We start from the raw sequence: 18,253 nt of genomic DNA on the forward strand, positions 1-18,253 counted from the left end.
TTCAGGACCAGAAGTTTCATCCTCTTCCTCGTCTGACTCAAGTGAGAATGATTCTGGTGCATCAGGAATCGGCAGTCCTTCTCCGTGGGGTACTGGGCGTATAGCTGATGGAATGTTTGGATAATGCACAGTCCACTTTTTCTTCTTTGACACACCTTTCCCAACTGGAGGCACCATGCAGAAGTAACAATTGCTGACATGATCTGTTGGCTCTCTCCAAATCATTGGCACTACAAAAGGCATAGATTTCCTTTTCCTGTTCAACCACTGGTGAAGACTTGTTGCACAAGTGTTGCAGCACATGTGTGGGGCCCACCTCTTGTCCCGATCTCCAATTTTGCAGCAAAAATAAAGGTGATAGGCTTTCTTAACCATAGTGGTTATACTGCGCTTTTGTGACGCAATAGTCACTTCACCACAAACATAGCAGAAGTTATCTGCACTGTTCACACAAGTACGAGGCATCTCTGCTCACTTTGGCTAAACAGAAATGTGTCCCTTTGCAAAATCAAACACTGACAAATAAGAGAGCACGACACTGTATGATTTCTAGAGCTGATATAAGGCAATTTGTTCAGCAGAGTGATGTAAGCTTCGTTATGATTGCATCATCCATGACTTCTAGGAATAACATGATGCAATTCATATCATGTATGACGCAATACCAGCTTCAGATTGCATCATTCATTGTTTTGCCTAAAAAGCAAGTACTGTCCAAACCCATAGATTTATTCATAGATCCAGTCAAAGATGTATTTTAGTCATTTCTGGTTTAAATTGAGATCCCTTCCCTTTATAACTCACTTATCCTCCGCCATTCCCAAGTCAAGGGTCATATATACTGACCCAATAGCATATCTTGAAAACTAGAGCCAATCAACAATTGTAAGCATCATTTTCGTTCTCAGTGACCCAGACTTAATAAAGTTTGACTACATTTATTTCAGAAGCATTTTGGCTGTAGAGCAGTGTAATTGTAACCCTTCTGCCCCTCTGAGTTGGCAGCAACAAGGGCCGGGTTCAGTATCTAGAAGTTCCATTTCAATAACGCAATGCAAAACCGGCTCAAGCCCCCACCTAGTGACCTGGGACAATTACATACCATCCCCCGGGCGCCTCTAGGAGGCAATACTTCCCCTCTCGCAAGCACAGAGTCTGAGTGTAGCAAAAGCCTTTTAATAAAGGAGGGAAACAATGCGGCATTATGTTGGGGAAACACCACAAACAGGATTCATAACACAAACCATGAGCAAAAGACCCACCTCCACGTAAGTTTGGCAGTGTCCTTTTCCCCTCAGGGTCTTAAGTCCAACAACCCAAAGTCTCTGCCCCTGGTCAGTGACGCCCCAGAGTTCAAAAGTTTATCTGCAGAGTTTTACCCCCCTCAGCCTGGGTGGAAATGGGGGGTCACACAGGGTGTTAAGGGGCACCTTACGTGGTCCAAGGCCGACTGCTCCGCCTCTCCGTGGAGTTCTGCTGCAGCCTCCACCACGAATGGTTCCGCTCTACCAGCCGCACCGCGCCACTCCTCCAGCTGCCCCCGCAAACTGCTCCGCTCTGCTCTGCTCCGCTCGCTGTTCTGTGGGCCATTCCAACCATCCCACAAACTGCTCGGCTCTGCCAGCCGCGCCACTCCACCAGCCATCCCATGAACTGCTCCAGCTGCCACCGCAAACTGCTCAGCTCACTGTTCCGTGGGCTGCTCCAACCATCCCGCAAACTGCTCCACTCTGCCAGCTGCTTAACAATATATCTTCAGGCTCCCCCACTAGTTAACACCGCACTCAGTGATTTCAGCTCTTAGTGATTTCAGCTTGTAGTAGGGGAGCCCCAGTGCTGGTGCACTATTGGCCCAAAGTGAATTCAGCTCAGCAACCTCTAGCTAGACTCCTAACGGAAGCAAAATTAGCTCTGCTATTCAACGGGGTGGGGAGAGAGAGAACAATTGGTGTTCCAGGCCCTCAAAAGGGGCCCCATACCATCAGATACACATACCTGTCATCATCCATCCCCCCCCCCCCCCCCGCGCCAATTCACTGGGTTTTGTAACCTATGCCCCTTGTCTAGCGAGTGCTATTTAGTTAATGGTGAGTCCCTCTGTCATACAACAGTTCCACCGGCCTTGATTCACAGAATCAGGATAACAACACTTTATTCTTCCTGCCCCAATAACAGAGGAACTGGGGTCCCACACCAGCCAAAGTAACCACTTTCAGTTGCTGTTGTCCCAGGCTAGGCAGGTGGGTGTGCCTATGCAAACAAGATCAGCCCCTGAAGTTCCTTTCCACCCTCACCATAATTCACCACCAGATGTCAGGGTAGAGCTCATCCTGACTGCTTACATAATGATTAATTCAGTTATAATCCCTTCTGTATGTCTCTCTGTGGAGAGCTTTCAAGAGCGATTACACCTTTGAGAATGCATCTATCCTAGGGGCAGTGCTCTTCTCTTGGTAAGTTAAGACAATACTGGAAGTATTGTATAAGTGTATATTATCTCCAGAATCAGCAGTGAGTCCTGTCTCAATGTATCATAGATAACTAAAGCAGCTTATAGATTGGCAAAAGAATTTTCTTTTAAAGGTTAGTGAATCCTATTTGGTTTATCGTGTATAACCTAGCAGTTTATAAATGAGCAGAAGTAAATTATCTTAACTAAGTCCAATGGAACCGCAGAAAATATTTAACTCAGTTACTTAAAAGAAGCCATTCAAGGAGCAGTTTTGCGACAGGCAAATTAAATTCAAATGATTCCCCACACTTTCTCTCTGTTTACCAAGATTAATTTGTGTCTCCTCTCCAGGGGTACAGTCTACATAAACAGGAGAAGCTGTTAATACCAATCACATTTCAATCTCCCTTAAAATCGTTTCAAGAAAATTTTAAATCTAATCCCTTGGTGGTACTTTTGCAAACTCCATCTCATTCATGATGCTGAAGTCTCAGCAGTATCATCGTGTTGCACATTCAGTGCTGGATTGGAAGATTGCTGCTTCTCGGTAGTGCAATGTAGGGTTTTTTGTTTGTTTTGTTTTTGTTGTTCTACTTAACTATCTTGTTGCTGTGGCTGTTTGCTTGTTGAGGTGTCAGCTTGAAAGTGTGATGAGATGTACAGGCTGAACCCAGGCCATAGGAGTTTGTCTAACAGTGCAAGAGTGTAAGAGTTTTAACATTGTGCAAGAAGAAGCATGAGAGTATGTATGTCAATTCAAAGGAATGTATACTCTTCTTTTTCCATAGTTTCACTGAAGGTGGAAGGCCACATCTTCTTTGTACGGTTAAAACAACTGGGCAGTGGAAAAAGCTGCAAAAGGAAATTGTAGAATCATCATTTCCCTAAAACCATTCAACACTAGACAATGAACTATTAGGGTTGTATTAAGAAGATACGGAAAACTATTTTATAGTGATTCAGGGATCTGAACTACATAACCCAAATGCCTATTCCAACGCTTTAAGAAAATAATCTATTCAACAGTCATTTTTTAAAAAGTAAAATAACATTAATAAAAATAAAACATTATAAATGTTCTGTTAACTAGCTACTTTAGAGGTTATGAGCCAGCTCCTGGGCCCTGCTAAGGTCTCTCTGCATCACCCGAGTGGTACAAAGTAACCTTTAAACTATCCTAAAGGAGAAGCGAGGATTCCCCTAGCAGGCATAAATTGCAAGGGACATATCTGGGACACTAGGGGACATGACAGCTGGAGAAAATGGAGCTGGGTTGCAATACATTCTGCCATGCCCCCATCTAGTGGAACAGTCCTTAGGGGACTGTGAGAGCTGTTCTGTAGCTGCTCTAACTTGTCATTGCACTGTGGTCCCCTTCTGACAACAAAAATTACTACATGACCCCAGTAGGGCGGACCAAAGCCCGAGCCCACCCCAGCCCTGCCGCCTTGGGCAGAGGGGCCAAAGCTGAAGTCCAAGGGCTGCTGCCCTGGGCAGGGGGCATGTAACCTTAGCCCCCTTGCCCAGGGCTGAATCCCTCAGGCCTCAGCCCTGGGTGGCGGTGCTCAGGCTTCGGCTTCAGACCCCGGCAAATCTAACACTGGCCTTGGCAACCCCATTCAAATGGGGTTGCGACCCATTTTGGGGTCCCAACCCTCAGTTTGAGAACCCCAGAACTTCACAAAATTGATTTTAGTGTTTATAACCACATTGCTAGATTTTTGTCTTGCTGCCCTTTTATTTCACTCTCTTCTTACCAAACTGTGGAATACTTTTAACTCCTCTGGGTAGAAAGTCAGTTATTTGACTATAGATGAATCTCACCATTTGGGGCAGAAAATATGAATGTCTAATTGTTAGGCAATCAGGCAGGAAGCTCACTTATAGTTTAATAAACCCTCACTACTTTTATTTGTGTCCTGCAGTGCACAAACCTCTCATTCAATACAGTACTAAAGCATTTCTCATAACATTGTTTTACAGTTCAAGTGCTGGACTGTACATTGTTTATGTCTTTTATTTTATGCATCTGGATGAACCCAAACGAAGATTTTGATGACCTAGTTTAAGTTCCATTTTTCCCTGACTTGTCAAGGTGACATATTTATAAATGAAATGTTTGTTCATTATGTAATAGTACTTGATTTTGTTCCAGATTGTGTTACTGTACTCTAGCTCCAGATTGAAATACTGCTTTAGTTGCAGAAAAGGAATCATCGATTCTATTCACATTGAACCCAACTCTATGAACACTATGCACCTGAATAGTAATTGTATATACATTTACGTGGGCAATTACATTTGAAGGCATCACTGTAATAAATACAGGAAGATATATCCATTATATTTCTGACATAATGACCTTCTTTATTCTATGGCATAATAAAGGAGAGAGAAATAAATACTGTATATGCATATGCAGAACACTAATAACATATGATAATTTAATTCTTATTGTGAAATCTCTCTGCAGGCAGTTTGCATCTCCCTTCAAGTTCTTGAAGCTACAGGCTGTTATTTCCAGTGGAAATGTTCTTTTGCATTTCCACAACTCATAAGCTCTTACAATGGATATCAAACTAACTAATGCTACAATTATACGCCACATAGGCTAGATCCCTGGGGTGTGCCCAGAGTGCTAGTCATGTGCACATCTATAAAGGTAGCTTAAAGCAGAATCTAATGTTGCTTCAATGCCAGAATAGTCCTGTGCCAAGCGACAGCCATCCCAAAGGGCAGATTCTGTAGTTAGTGGCTGCAGTGACACAGGGAAGTCCCAGCCATACCCTGTTTTTGCTGCTGTGCAGATATCAGGGAGAAAAAATGGTACTGCAGCCCCTATTGGAGTTCTAAGTAGCCCCGTTTTTAATGGAGTGGTCCTCCCAGGTCTGGTTACACCGGTTTTAGGACCGGATTCCCCTGGCAGTCCAGAACCACACTGGAACATCTGTCTCTATATGCCTGCATAAATTACTAGATTATGTTAAAGATGGAAGAAATAGTTTAGGAAAGAGATAAACCACCTGAAACATCTGCCACTTTTAGAACCAAATTTGAATCAAACCTTTTAAAATAAATATTTAGTGCTTTTGTGTTTCTGGCTCAGCAGAACCGACAGTGACAAAATAGTGCAACAGAGACTGTTCTTGTAATATTGTAGCTAGAACTGTACTGTATGTAGTACTGAGTGTTGAAATATTTCCAACCATAGCTTGCAGATTCAAGGAGCCAGATTCAGTTGTAGCCTCTCCCTCCACACAATTGCTAGAAATAATAAAGTATCTGATTTTGCTGCACCCAACCAGAGAGTGAGAACTCTGTTTTTCTCCGACAATTTGGGGGCTCATCCGGGAAGACACGAGGGAAGTGGGAGGGTTGCAATAAGGTACGGGTTATATTATTCATTACTAGAATAATTTCTATACAGGTAAAATTTCCAGTGGCAGAACAAACTCTTTGGGTATTCGTTTGATTATTCACTAATTGGGTGACCAAATAACAATAAGGGCCTCTTTCATTTAACACGTTGCAAATTCCAGGAATAGCCATCATATCTACTTCGCTATAGAACCCATCAATTTCAATTACAGATTCTTGGGGTTCATTTGTAGTGATATCCTATAACTCTATCTCCACCGATCCATTTGTTTTCCACTCAATTGTTCGGTTATATGACCTATTCTGAACTTTAAAGAATAATCTTTCTGAACAAAATTTCAATAAATCACTAAGATGTGAAGGCCTTGGCCAATTAATTTACTTAGAATTTACGGTATTGTCTGTATCTGGGTAAATTACAGTGGTGGTGGCAAGGGTCGAGGGGCTGTTGGGGGTAATTTTTTGTGGTAGCAAGGCGCTTTTGATATTCATCATCTGGAAGCCAATTAGGGAGGGCAGTGTATGCTGATGGTACTCATCCAAAAATACAGGGCACAGCCTGTAGAATAAACCCAAAAATCGAATCAATACCACATTCCCAAGCATGGGTCCCACAAGTTTTTTTCCTGCCAGTGTATAATTCTTTGTTTCTTCACCAGGGTCAGTTCTTAATATCTTTTGTAGCCTGGAATTCCTGGACTTTAGCAATTTCAGCAGAACAAGTATTTCCTTCTGCTTTCCTGAAGCAATCGTGGCTCAGCATCATACAGGGGAGAGGTTACTAGCACATCACCCTGTAATGCTTTGGTTTCTGTAGCAAATACTGAATGCAGGTTAGCTCTATCAGTGGACAAGGGAGAGGTTACCAGCACATCACCTTGTCCTTTTCTCCTGCTGTCCAGAAGGAGGAAAAGAAATACCCAAAGAAGAGACAGGCTGATCGAGTGGAATTATCTTGAGGTGGAGGAGCTTTCTTGCAGTGAGAAGCATGGGTCCCGACAGTCAGTCCTTGACACTTTACAGTGGTGTTGGTAGGTAGCAGGACATGGTAAGGGCCTTTCCAGTGTGGAGCCAGAGCAGTCTTTCATTGATGGACCTTACGTAGACTCAGTCTCCTGGTTTCAATAAATGGCAGGGCTGCTAGGGTCTTTAGATAATGCTTCCTTTACCTGTGAGAAAAGAAACCTGACACGTTTCATTAATGCCTGGCAGTGTTTGCAGATTCTACAGCTGCTTGGGCACATTCAAGCGCCCCAACGCCTTTTGTTGGCTCGAGCCAAGTCCCAGCCATGAGTAGTGTCCTTGAACGGGGCCAGCGTCTTATCTTCTGGACTGTTGTGTTCTTTTTCCTTCTCCCCTTCTTGGCTTCTTTAACCTTCCGGTGACTCTCATTCACACTGGTGTACACACATGTTCACTAAGGCCTCTGTTTCTAACTCTCCACTCACACACCTTTTTCCCCACAATGAACACATACATATTGCCATTATACAGTACTTTAGTCTTATTATTCAATGTATGCCACATACACGCTTCCAGTAAAATAACTTTATTACAGAGCTTTGGAGCAACAAGCCAGGACGAGCACACCCATTTTTGAGGAGTCCCTCAGTACAACCTCTGGTGTCCAATAGCTTCGCTCCCTCCCCAGCCATCTGGCTAGAAATCTGAGGTAGCCAGAAGGATCCCATGTGCAATATGGGGAGTGGGTTAACCTTTCATGTCCTTGTTTCCAAAGACTGTTGGTGTGCAAAGTTTAACAACAATTTTTTCAATTAAAAGATCTGGCCAATGAAGTTTCTTTTTCTTACTTAAGCAAATGTGTTAGACTTTAGTATATCACATTTTCCTGATTTATCCAAACACTTCGTATTTCAGGTTGAATAAAACAAGTATCTGCATTTTAATTTAACCCTTCTGTTTGATTTTAAACTAGACTATCCTATGAAAATATTAAACACAACAATTCTGGCCATGAGACAAACACCACAAGACAGGACATAGAACACAGAACATAATTCCTATTATGCCAGTAAATGCATGGTATGTTGATTGCTTTTCAGCTGGCATCAGATTTCTCTGATTATCTGAAAGTCAAAAAAACAGAGGTCTACCCCTTCTGGGCAGTCAGTCATTGCTTAAAATATACAAATACCCTTGTTGATTTCAGGCAAAACAGAGGAATTACCCCATATTTTCTTGTATTTGTTTCATAGGCAGCCCAGGTTTCAGTGCTTCTATCTTATCAGTTAGATAATTTGCATTAATACAGATGCTTTTTGGCTTGCTTCTGGATCCAAAGCTATCCACAGCTTAAAGATTCTTACTTAAAAAGGGACACAATTAACTTTACCAGAATTTTGATTGCCTTTTACTTCTAACTCCTACTTTCAAACACACAGTGATCTGAAAGAAAACACTACTTATTGTAGCCCCTTAGAGCATAATAGGATTTTAATTAAATAGCACTGTATACATTTCTTTAGCTAATTCGACTAAATTGTTCATAGCCAAATGATTGCAATCAAATAATTTCTTTGCATGGATTTATTTACAAACATTTCAAAGACAGCAAGAACTTTCCCCTTTAGCATTTTTACAAAGTTCAACTGCTGTTCCCTCCAGCAACTACAGAGATAACTTCTCACTCTTTCCTTAAATCACTTGCTTGTCTTCCAATGGCCACTTTTTATCAACTCAAATCACCATTTCAAGTATTGTCCTGGGGATTTGAAATCCCCATGCTTATACTTACTTACTCCTTCCTTCCACTATGCCCTCAAACTTTCCAACCTGTTTTCCAGTCTCTCTATCTGTTGTTTGCCCGCTTGGGCCCAATCCTGCTTTCCTCGCTGAACCGTCCCTTCCATGGGCACCGGCTTTGTTCCACTACCAATTTAGCTAGAAGGGTGGGCTTCTCAACTAGCCCCCAACCTTCCTGGTCTCTTCCCTTAAACATTCTTACTCACAAGGCTACCCGAGTCCTCCCCCATGAGGCTTTCCACCTGGACAGAACACACAGCCAATTGGCATTTAACTGTTCAATTTTCTCTCTAGCTGTCAGGTACACATCTCTTCCCTTATTCCCCAACTCCTCTATTCCCAGTCCTGCTACGACTGGGGGTAGATCCACCTGCCACCCTTCCCCATCAACTGGGGTGGAGAGAGGACTGCGAAACCCCTGTCTGGTTCCCAGACCTACTGCAGCTGAGAGAGAACACACTTTTAATCATGCAGTTCTTAACATATAATACCAACAATACCAAGCAAAGCAAACATAAAATAACAAGGGCAAAACAAATAGATGGTGTGCGTTCTGCAGGGCTCTCCTGTTTTGTCAATTGCCCACCAAACTGTGACAGATTTCTGTTACCAATCTATCCCTCATGTCAGTTGATCAGGCTGACAGCGCAGGATCGTGGGGGGAAGATAAAGAAATCACACCATATGACTGAATTTTAAAGCTTCATTAATAAAATAATAAAACAACAACAGAGAGTGTTGGGAACGTTCCCACATCACTCAGAGGAAGAAAAACATTAATTCCCCAAGCCCTAAGCCACTTTCATACTCACACACGTACGTCCAGACTGGCCACGTCTGTGTATAACATTCAGAGAATGGGAAGAGGTGGACAGGAGATTATCCTGTATACAGCTTGTCCAGAATTTCCAACATGCTTCCGCTCTTGGGAGCGCTGTTCTTTTACACCCTGGGGTCTACTGGGCATCTTTTTCAGAGATTCCAGTCCAAGCTGGCTGCCTGTGGCTTCTTCAGAGTCCCCAAACCACGCCGTCTCCAGGGTCGCAAAGGCAGACTGTTGGATCTCACTGGACAGTTAAGCTTTGCAAATGTAATCTGAGTCCTGTAACTTGTATTGCCTTTGGTTTGCCTCTGTCTATATTTTTTCACAGCCAGCTGGGGCCAAAAGCAGTTTTTCTTTGTACTTAGAATGGTCTGCATTGATTCTTGACTTTGAACGCAAAGCAACTTTCTCTTTATCTCTGGGTCAAGCTGAATTTCAAAATTACCCATTCCTTTCCTCAATAGACAAATTGCTCCCACTGTGTGTCAGAGGCTTTTTGGTGATTAAAAGCTCCTCTGAGATGTATGATCTTATCTAGATTGAAGGTACCTTCTAATGGGCATTGTTTAGATGGATTTTCACACATGTAAAGATTCCAATTTTCTAAATATCTGCAGGTTTTAGGACCATAATGTACGTACATGTAACATGCTGGGGTACCCTTAGGGGGTGAGAGGGAATGCTTAGACTGTCCTCCACCCATTTTCCAATCACACACAGGGAGAACACCCTGTCCGCTAGCGGCTCAGAAACTAAAGGGTCTCACCCTACAGGGCACTCACACAGGAGAGGTTAACGAGGATGGCCATGACCCTCCTACATCTCCCTTCAGCCCTCAGAGAGACGGCGCCGCTTACTCTCATTGCCTCCAATGAGATGGTCAGATCAGTCAGTGACTCGCATGGAGATGAAAGGGGAGGGAAGATGGGTTCACACACTCCTAGACCCAGGTAGCTCCCTCGCTGGACAATGCCAGGCAGAGGCAGCCCACCGTGGGTCGGATCTTTTACCGATCCTCTAGGTGGAGAGTCACCGGGCTTGCTTTAGAATTTTTCTGGTCACGAGCCAACAGCTTCACAGAATACTCTAGGCGTCTTCCGGCGACTCTCATTCACACTGGTGTACACACACATTCACTAAGGCCTCTGTTTCTAAATACCATGATGCATCGGTTTTCTCCTCTTTTTATCTTTTTTTTAATTTTAACCTGAGGGCATCACCACAACCCCTCTGTCCAGACTGAACACACCTGTGTTCTTCTCTGAGGGCGTTACCACAACCCCCTCAAGGAGGCCCTTGAAGAATTCCACCTGGACTTCAACAATTTCCACCCCACCATCAACCTCAGCCTGGACCAGTCCACACAAGAGATCCACTTCCTGGACACTACAGTACAAATAAGTGATGGTCACATAAACACCACCCTATACCGGAAACCTACTGACCGCTATACGTACCTACATGCCTCCAGCTTCCATCCAAGACACATCACACGATCCATTGTCTCCAGCCAAGCCCTAAGATACAACCGAATTTGCTCCAACCCCTCAGACAGAGACAAACACCTACAAGATCTTTATCAAGCATTCGTAAAACTACAATACCCACCTGGGGAAGTGAGGAAACAGATTGACAGAGCAAGACGGGTACCCAGAAATCAGCTACTACAGGACAGGCCCAACAAGGACAATAACAGAACACCACTGGCCATCACATACAGCCCCCAGCTAAAACCTCTCCAGCGCATTATCCACGATCTACAACCTATCCTGGAAAATGATCCCTCACTCTCACAGACCCTGGGAGGCAGGCCAGTCCTCGCTTACAGACAACCCCCCAACCTGAAGCAAATACTCACCAGCAACTACACACCACACCACAGAAACACCAACCCAGGAACCTATCCCTGTAGCAAAGCTCGTTGCCTACTCTGTCCCCATATCTACTCTGGCAACAGCATCAGAGGACCCAACCACATCAGCCACACCATCAGGGGCTCATTCACCTGCACATCCACTAATGTCATATATGCCATCATGTGCCAGCAATGCCCCTCTGCCATGTACATTGGCCAAACTGGACAGTCCCACCGCAAAAGAATAAATGGACACAAATCGGACATCAGGAATGGTAACATACATAAGCCAGTAAGTGAACACTTCAATCTCCCTGGTCATTCTATTACAGATTTAAAAGTCACTATCATTGAACAAAAAAACTTCAGAAACAGACTTCAAAGAGAAACAGCAGAACTAAAATTCATTTGCAAATTCAACACCATTAATCTGGGCTTGAATAGGGACTGGGACTGGCTGGCTCACTACAGAAGCAGCTTTTCCTCTCCTGGAATTGACACCTCCTCATCTATTATTGGGAGTGGACTACATCCACCCTGATTGAATTGGCCCTGTCAACACTGGTTCTCCACTTGTGAAGTAACTCCCTGCTCTCCATGTGTCAGTATATAATGCCTGCATCTGTAACTTTCACTCTATGCATCCGAAGAAGTGAGGTTTTTACTCACGAAAGCTTATGCCCAAATAAATCTGTTAGTCTTTAAGGTGCCACCAGACTCCTTGTTGTTTTTGTAGATACAGACTAACACAGCTACCCCCTGATACTTGACCACAACCCCTCTGCACCGGTGCATTAACCTAATGCATTTGCCTTATGTATTAACCTTATTGGGGGCGGCCAAACTATAGTCCCCAGTACCGCATACAACTACCTTATTTAGGGTGGCAAACTAAGTCCTCAGTACCACTTCAAACTAACCTTATTGGGGGTGGCGAAACAATTCCCCAGTAGCGCTCTGCATCTGATCTTGCTGCACAGTCAATAAGTTCAGATGGCGTAAGCCCAACAGGGACAGACAGCCCCACGGACAGTCCTCCTCCGACACCCCAACTTCTCACACAGTTCTTTCCCACTTGCCTCACACAATCCTCACGTCTACAAGTCTCGCGTTATTAGGGTAACAGCTAGCCTGACTCTTGCACACAGAAGAGACTGTTTGCATTGACAGGTTTCAGAGTAGCAGCCGTGTTAGTCTGTATCCGTAAAAAGAACAGGAGTACTTGTGGCACCGTAGAGACTAACAAATTTATTAGAGCATAAGCTTTCGTGGGCTACTGCCCACTTCTTCGGATGCATATAGAGGTTTTTTTTTTTAAGTAATAATCAAGCTAGCCCAGTACAGACAGTTTGATAAGAAGTGTGAGAATACTTACAAGGGGAGATAGATTCAATGTTTGTAATGGCTCAGCCATTCCCAGTCCTTATTCAATCCTGAGTTGATTGTATCTAGTTTGCATATCAATTCCAGCTCAGCAGTCTCTCGTTGGAGTCTGTTTTTGAAGTTTTTCTGTTGTAAGATAGCCACCCGCAGGTCTGTCATTGAATGGCCAGACAGGTTAAAGTGTTCTCCCACTGGTTTTTGAGTATTATGATTCCTTATGTCAGATTTGTGTCCATTAATTCTTTTGCATAGAGACTGAATAAGGACTGGGAATGGCTTCTTATCAAACTGTCTGTACTGGGCTAGCTTGATTATCACTTCAAAAAAAATATTTTTCTCTTACTTAATTGGCCTCTCAGAGTTGGTAAGACAACTCCCACATGTTCATGCTCTCTGTATGTGTGTATATATATCTCCTCAATATATGTTCCACTCTATATGCATCCAAAAAAGTGGGCAGTAGCCCACGAAAGCTTATGCTCTAATAAATTTATTAGTCTCTCAGGTGCCACAAGTATTCCTGTTCTGTTTGCATTGAAATCCCCTTCAAATCCCTGTCAGTTCTTGCTCTACTTTCACAACTGGAATATCATACAAGAAGATCTGGATGACTTTGAAAACTGAAGTAATAGAAACGGGATGAAATTTAATAGTGCAAAATGGTAGGTCATGCACTTAGGGACTAACAACAAGAATTTTTGTTACAAGTTGGTACTTATCAGTTGGAAGTGACAGAGGACAAAGACCTGGCTGTATTGGTTGATCACAGGATGACTATGAGCCATCAATGTGATGTGGCTGTGAAAAAGGCTAATGCAGTCCTAGGACGCATCAGGCAAGGTACTGCCAGTAGAGACAGGGAAGTGTTAGTATCATTATACAAGGCACTAGAGAGACTTCATCTGGAATACTGTGTGTACTTCTGGATTGCCATGTTTAAGAAAGATGAATACAAACTAGAACAGGTGCAGAGAATGGCTACAAGGACAATCAGAGGAATGGAAAACCTACCTTATGAGAGGAGACTCAAAGAGCTTGGCTTGTTTAGCCTAACCAAAAGAAGGTTGAGGGGAGATATAACTGCTGTCAATAAATACATCAGAGGTATAAATACCAGGGAGAGGAGGTATTTAAGTTAAGTACCACTGTGGACACAAGAACAAATAGGTATAAACTGGCCATCAACAAGTTTAGGCTTGAAATTAAACAAAGGTTTCTAACCATCAGAGGAGTAAAATTCTGAAACAGCCTTCCAAGGGGAGCAGTGGGGGCAAAAAATCTAACTGGCTTCAAGACCGAGCTTGATACATTTATTGAGGGGACGGTACGATGGGACTGCTACAATGGCATGTAGCTGATTTGCGACTGCTAGCAGCAAATATCTTCAATGGCCAGTGATGGGACACTAGAAGTGGAGGTGTAGCGAGGCGGTGGGATACCGCACAGCCCCACTTAGGGCCGAACCTCCCCTAATACCAACGTGAGCGGAGTCACCGGGTCTGGCGCCTGCCCCTCAGAGGTCACGGCGCCGACCCGGAAGTATAAAAGCCCACCTGCCGAGCTCAGTGGAGAATAAGCCGGCAGAGAGAGCAGACGTCTGTGGCCGGGCTCCCGCTTGGGAGACACCCGCAGGCCGCGACCGGCCTGCTGACTCACCAGGCCAGCCAAGCCTACCCCTTGCCCGTTACCCTGAGGAGGACTGGCCAAGCCTGCCCCTTTCCAGCTATCCCGAGGAGGGGCCGAGCCTGCCCCTTTCCTGCTATCCCGAGGAGGAGCCGAACCTGCCCCTTTCCAGCTACCCCGAGGAGCCGAGCCTGCCCCTTTCCTGCTATCCGGAGGAGGAGCCGAACCTACCCTTCGCTACCTACCCGGAGGAACCAATGCTGGTGGAGAGCACCGAGGACACTAGTACGGTCCAGGTACCGTACGAGGGGGAGAGTGGAAGTAGCCCGGGGGCAGCCGACCCCAGTCTGGCTGCAGCACTGCCAGAGCCTATGTCAGTGCGTTGTGGCCAGGAGCCCCACTGACAGCAGTGAGTTTCCGCCGCTGCTAGGGCCCCGGGCTGGGATGCAGTGGAGTCGGAGGGCCTGCGTCCCCCCTGCCACCCACTCCTTGGGTGGCAGACTCCCCCTTTTCCCTGGCCTAGAGAGGCTGGGTTCCTGATTGCCTATTTGATTGCTGCCCTGCCCTGACCTAAGGCCTGGGCTGCTACAAACATTGACTCAGCCCCTGCTTAAGGGCCTGGGTTCCTGATTGCCTATTTGATTGTTGCCCCGCCCTGACCTAGGGCCTGGGCTGCTACAAACATTGACTCAGCCCCGGCTTAAGGGCCTGGGTTCCTGATTGCCTATTTGATTGTTGCCCCGCCCTGACCTAGGGCCTGGGCTGCTACAAACATTGACTCAGCCCTTGCTTAAGGGCCTGGGTTCCCGAACTATTGGCTCAGCCCCTGCTTGAGGACCTGAGCTCCAGACTGCATGGTTGCTGCCCCACCCTGATTGAGAGCCTGGGGCTTTTTCTGACCTATTGGCTCAGCCCCTGCTTAAGGGCCTGAGCCGCTAACCGTGTGTTTGCTGTCCCACACTATCGCTGGACCAGGACTGACGGCGGACCAGAGCGAGGCGGTGGGATACCCCACAGCCCCGCTGAGGGCCGAACCTCGGCCGAGACTACTACAGGAGGGCTCTGAGTTACAACAGGGAATTCTTTCCCAGGTGCCAAAGCTGCTGTGCATTGACGTAGTTGTGCATAGGTCTCCCCTTCAAGTTGTCTCCCATTGATGTATATGCACCGTGACGCTGACATAGTAATGTCACCTCCCCGACTGGCATTGAGCCATGGTTCATGTACATATGTCAATTCAGCATGAGTTGACCCTAACAGTCTCCAGCAACTGTCCCACAATGCCCGACGCTGGCCGCTTTTGTCACAATTGTGAACTCCACTGCCCAGTGGTCATGTAGACTGGAAGCTACCCTCTCCCCACACTTAAAACATCCATGATTGTTTTTAAATGCGTTTTCCTGATTGCCCAACTGAGTGAGCACCCCTAGCAGCTCTCCAGTGTTGTGTGCAACTTCCCAGCTGATCATGCTGGCTACACACCTGGAGTAGTGAGGAGATACTGGGCCTGTGGGGAGAAGAGGCTGGGCAGGCACAGCTCCGAACCAGCCTGACCCTTCACACCACCGTGGATACCTCAGAGGATCCCAGGTCACAGGACCCTGCCTTGAACCGAGAGGTGTAGGAGGAGGAGGAGAATGGGGACAGGCAACCGAGGAGGGGAGTCCAGCTGTGCTGCGAGCCAGGATCTGTTTTTGAATCCACCGTAGTCCAGCCAGTCCCAGCAGTCGAGCACGGACAAGCCCAAAGCAGGGGAAGGAACCTTGGGTAAGTGTGTAAATAAATTTTCCATGAGTTATGACTCTCCCAACTTATCTGGACACAGCTATCAAATTTTCATTAATTGATTCATACTAGAAGAGGTAGACAAACAACAAATAGCAGTAGAGTTATCTGTGTTTCATTCCCCTATGCAGAGGTGGGAGGGGGGCCACGTGGAGCAGTTTCTTTACGTACACAGGGATGTCCCTTGAATCTTCATGAGCGATCTTGATGACACTTCCCTGGAGGTACTTTTCTAGGGATGGCAGCCTTATCTCTTGTTTATGCCCCACCATGTATTGCCAAAACTACCCAAACAGCAGTGTGCTGAACAGTGGCTGGTTGCTTAGTGGGAGACCTACCTATAGCTCATCACCCTATGCATTGGCACAAGCACTCTTGGCTAGTACGCACAGTGCTGACACAGGAAGCCAAGTACGCACACGCATAATCAACGTACGAACTCCTGCAGCTGTACACCAATGTAACTCACATTGGCAAAACTTTGTAGTGGAGACATGGCCACAGTCTACACAAGCCAGTGCTAACATGAGGCATACTGCCTCTCTCAGGGTACACATGCACTGCTTTGCTTTGATCACACCCATGTGGGGCTTGCACGCCCCCCTCCATTCACTTCATATCACAATCACAGCTCTGGCCAGCTGCTCCAACTAACTCTTCCACCATTCCATACAGTTAGCCCCACCTCAGTGAATGCAGCTGGAGTGAATACAGATGATTCCCAGCCCCAGGGAGGCAGTTACCATTGTGTGGGTGATACCTTAAGTCTAAATTGCCTGGTTTTCACAAATTTGCATTTAAAATACCTTAACCCTTCAGTGCCTGGTTTTTGAGAAGTTTAAGTTTCCCTGAACTCAGTGTTCTAGAAGGACATAATTGTTCTCCAGTTCTTTTCCCAACTATCCAGCCCGCACAGGTTCATAGACCGACTCTTGAGCTGAAGAAAGTATGTCATTTATTTGCTGTTTCAGTGAGTGATCAGTCCATGAAATAGGGCATAGCAGAGGGTTAAATGCAAGTGCACCCCCATTTTCAGGTGCGTGCCTTACACACATTGTTACAAAGCTATTCATTATATATTTGTAACCACTTTCTTGCCTAACACTATGATTAGTTTGCTAACTCTGTTTTTTTCCTGATCAAACTGCTGATGCGGGTGGTCACCTCATCAGGTTGCTAGCTCAGCTTTTCACCTGGCTGTTCTCTTTACTTGCAAGACAAGTTGGTATCTTTTCACATGTTCCAACTTCTAAAATATACATGCTACATATTACATAGCCTACAACAATATACTTTGGGACACCCTTAACTATGTGTTAACCAAGTTTTTTGTCAGTATAAGTATGTAATATTTCAGCTAACAGCATGCCTCCATGCAATATGTATCAAAACTGGAGAAGTCCATGGAAGTCTGGACCGCTTTAGAGAGATTCCCTTTATGATTAACTTTTATCCTCTCTGGACAAATACATGGGGAACAAAGGCTGGAGGGGCAAACACACATGATATACAAATAAAGGTTCAAGGGAGCTCATTCCTAGTTTGATATGTCTCTTTTGCTGGACAATGACTAATCTAGTTAATCAAGCGGAACTGAGAGAGGCTATAGGCTTGCATGCTCTGCATGCTCTGTTCCAACGCACAATATTGGCTTGCACACTCTGTTCCACCGCACAATATATAAAGTGTGGATTCTGAAATACCAGTAAACTCCCTGCTAGAACCCAGAATAATTGCTACTCTGTAATGGAGCCTCTGGGAGCAACAACTATTTTCCTGGCGCTGTGTATCTCTTGCCTTCTTTTCCTTTCAGCATGGAAAAAGATGTCTGGAAGTGGGAAGCTGCCGCCTGGCCCTGTTGCTTTTCCCATCATCGGAAATGCACTGCAGCTGAATACGAAGAACTTGCCCCAATCAGTGCGTGAGGTAAAAGTATTTGTTTCTCATCTATTGTTTGGTTGTCAGGGCCGGCGCTAGGTTTTTTGCTGCCCCAAGCAAAAAAATTTTTGGCTACCCCCCACCCCAGCTGCACCCTCCTGCTGCCCCAGCCCTAGGTCACTGGTAACTCGCTCCCAGGGCGGGTCATTCAGCAGGAATTCTGGATGTGCACAGAACACAGACAGGATTGGTTCCCATATGGTTACAGAACTGCAGTAAAGTGGAACAATTTTCAGCTTGTGTGACTGGAGGA

The 18,253-nt window shown here is 45.3% G+C and overlaps 1 protein-coding gene and 1 long non-coding RNA gene across 6 annotated transcripts in view; one reads left to right on the forward strand and one right to left on the reverse strand.

Moving 5' to 3' along the window:
* The window catches only part of LOC112061093 (uncharacterized), a 32,676-nt gene that overhangs the window by 13,525 nt on the left and 898 nt on the right, over positions 1 to 18,253 (reverse strand). Inside the window, exon 2 of one of the 3 annotated variants that reach the window (XR_010589172.1) lies at positions 15,760 to 16,039. The exons of the other annotated variants lie outside the window; for them this stretch is intronic. This is a non-coding gene — a long non-coding RNA (uncharacterized LOC112061093). The remainder of the gene's footprint in view (positions 1 to 15,759; positions 16,040 to 18,253) is intronic. 3 annotated transcript variants of the gene reach the window in all.
* Positions 17,611 to 18,253, forward strand: part of LOC135972691 (cytochrome P450 2H2-like) — a 35,427-nt gene continuing 34,784 nt past the window's right edge. The window contains exon 1 of one of the 3 annotated variants that reach the window (XM_065551593.1): positions 17,611 to 17,988. In XM_065551593.1, coding sequence (XP_065407665.1) covers positions 17,809 to 17,988 — 180 coding nt within the window. In that variant the 5' untranslated portion in view covers positions 17,611 to 17,808. The remainder of the gene's footprint in view (positions 17,989 to 18,253) is intronic. The other 2 variants (XM_065551594.1, XM_065551592.1) reach the window with 2 other exon arrangements.

Source organism: Chrysemys picta, chromosome 7, assembly GCF_011386835.1.
Source record: "Chrysemys picta bellii isolate R12L10 chromosome 7, ASM1138683v2, whole genome shotgun sequence".
NCBI lineage: Eukaryota > Metazoa > Chordata > Testudines > Emydidae > Chrysemys > Chrysemys picta.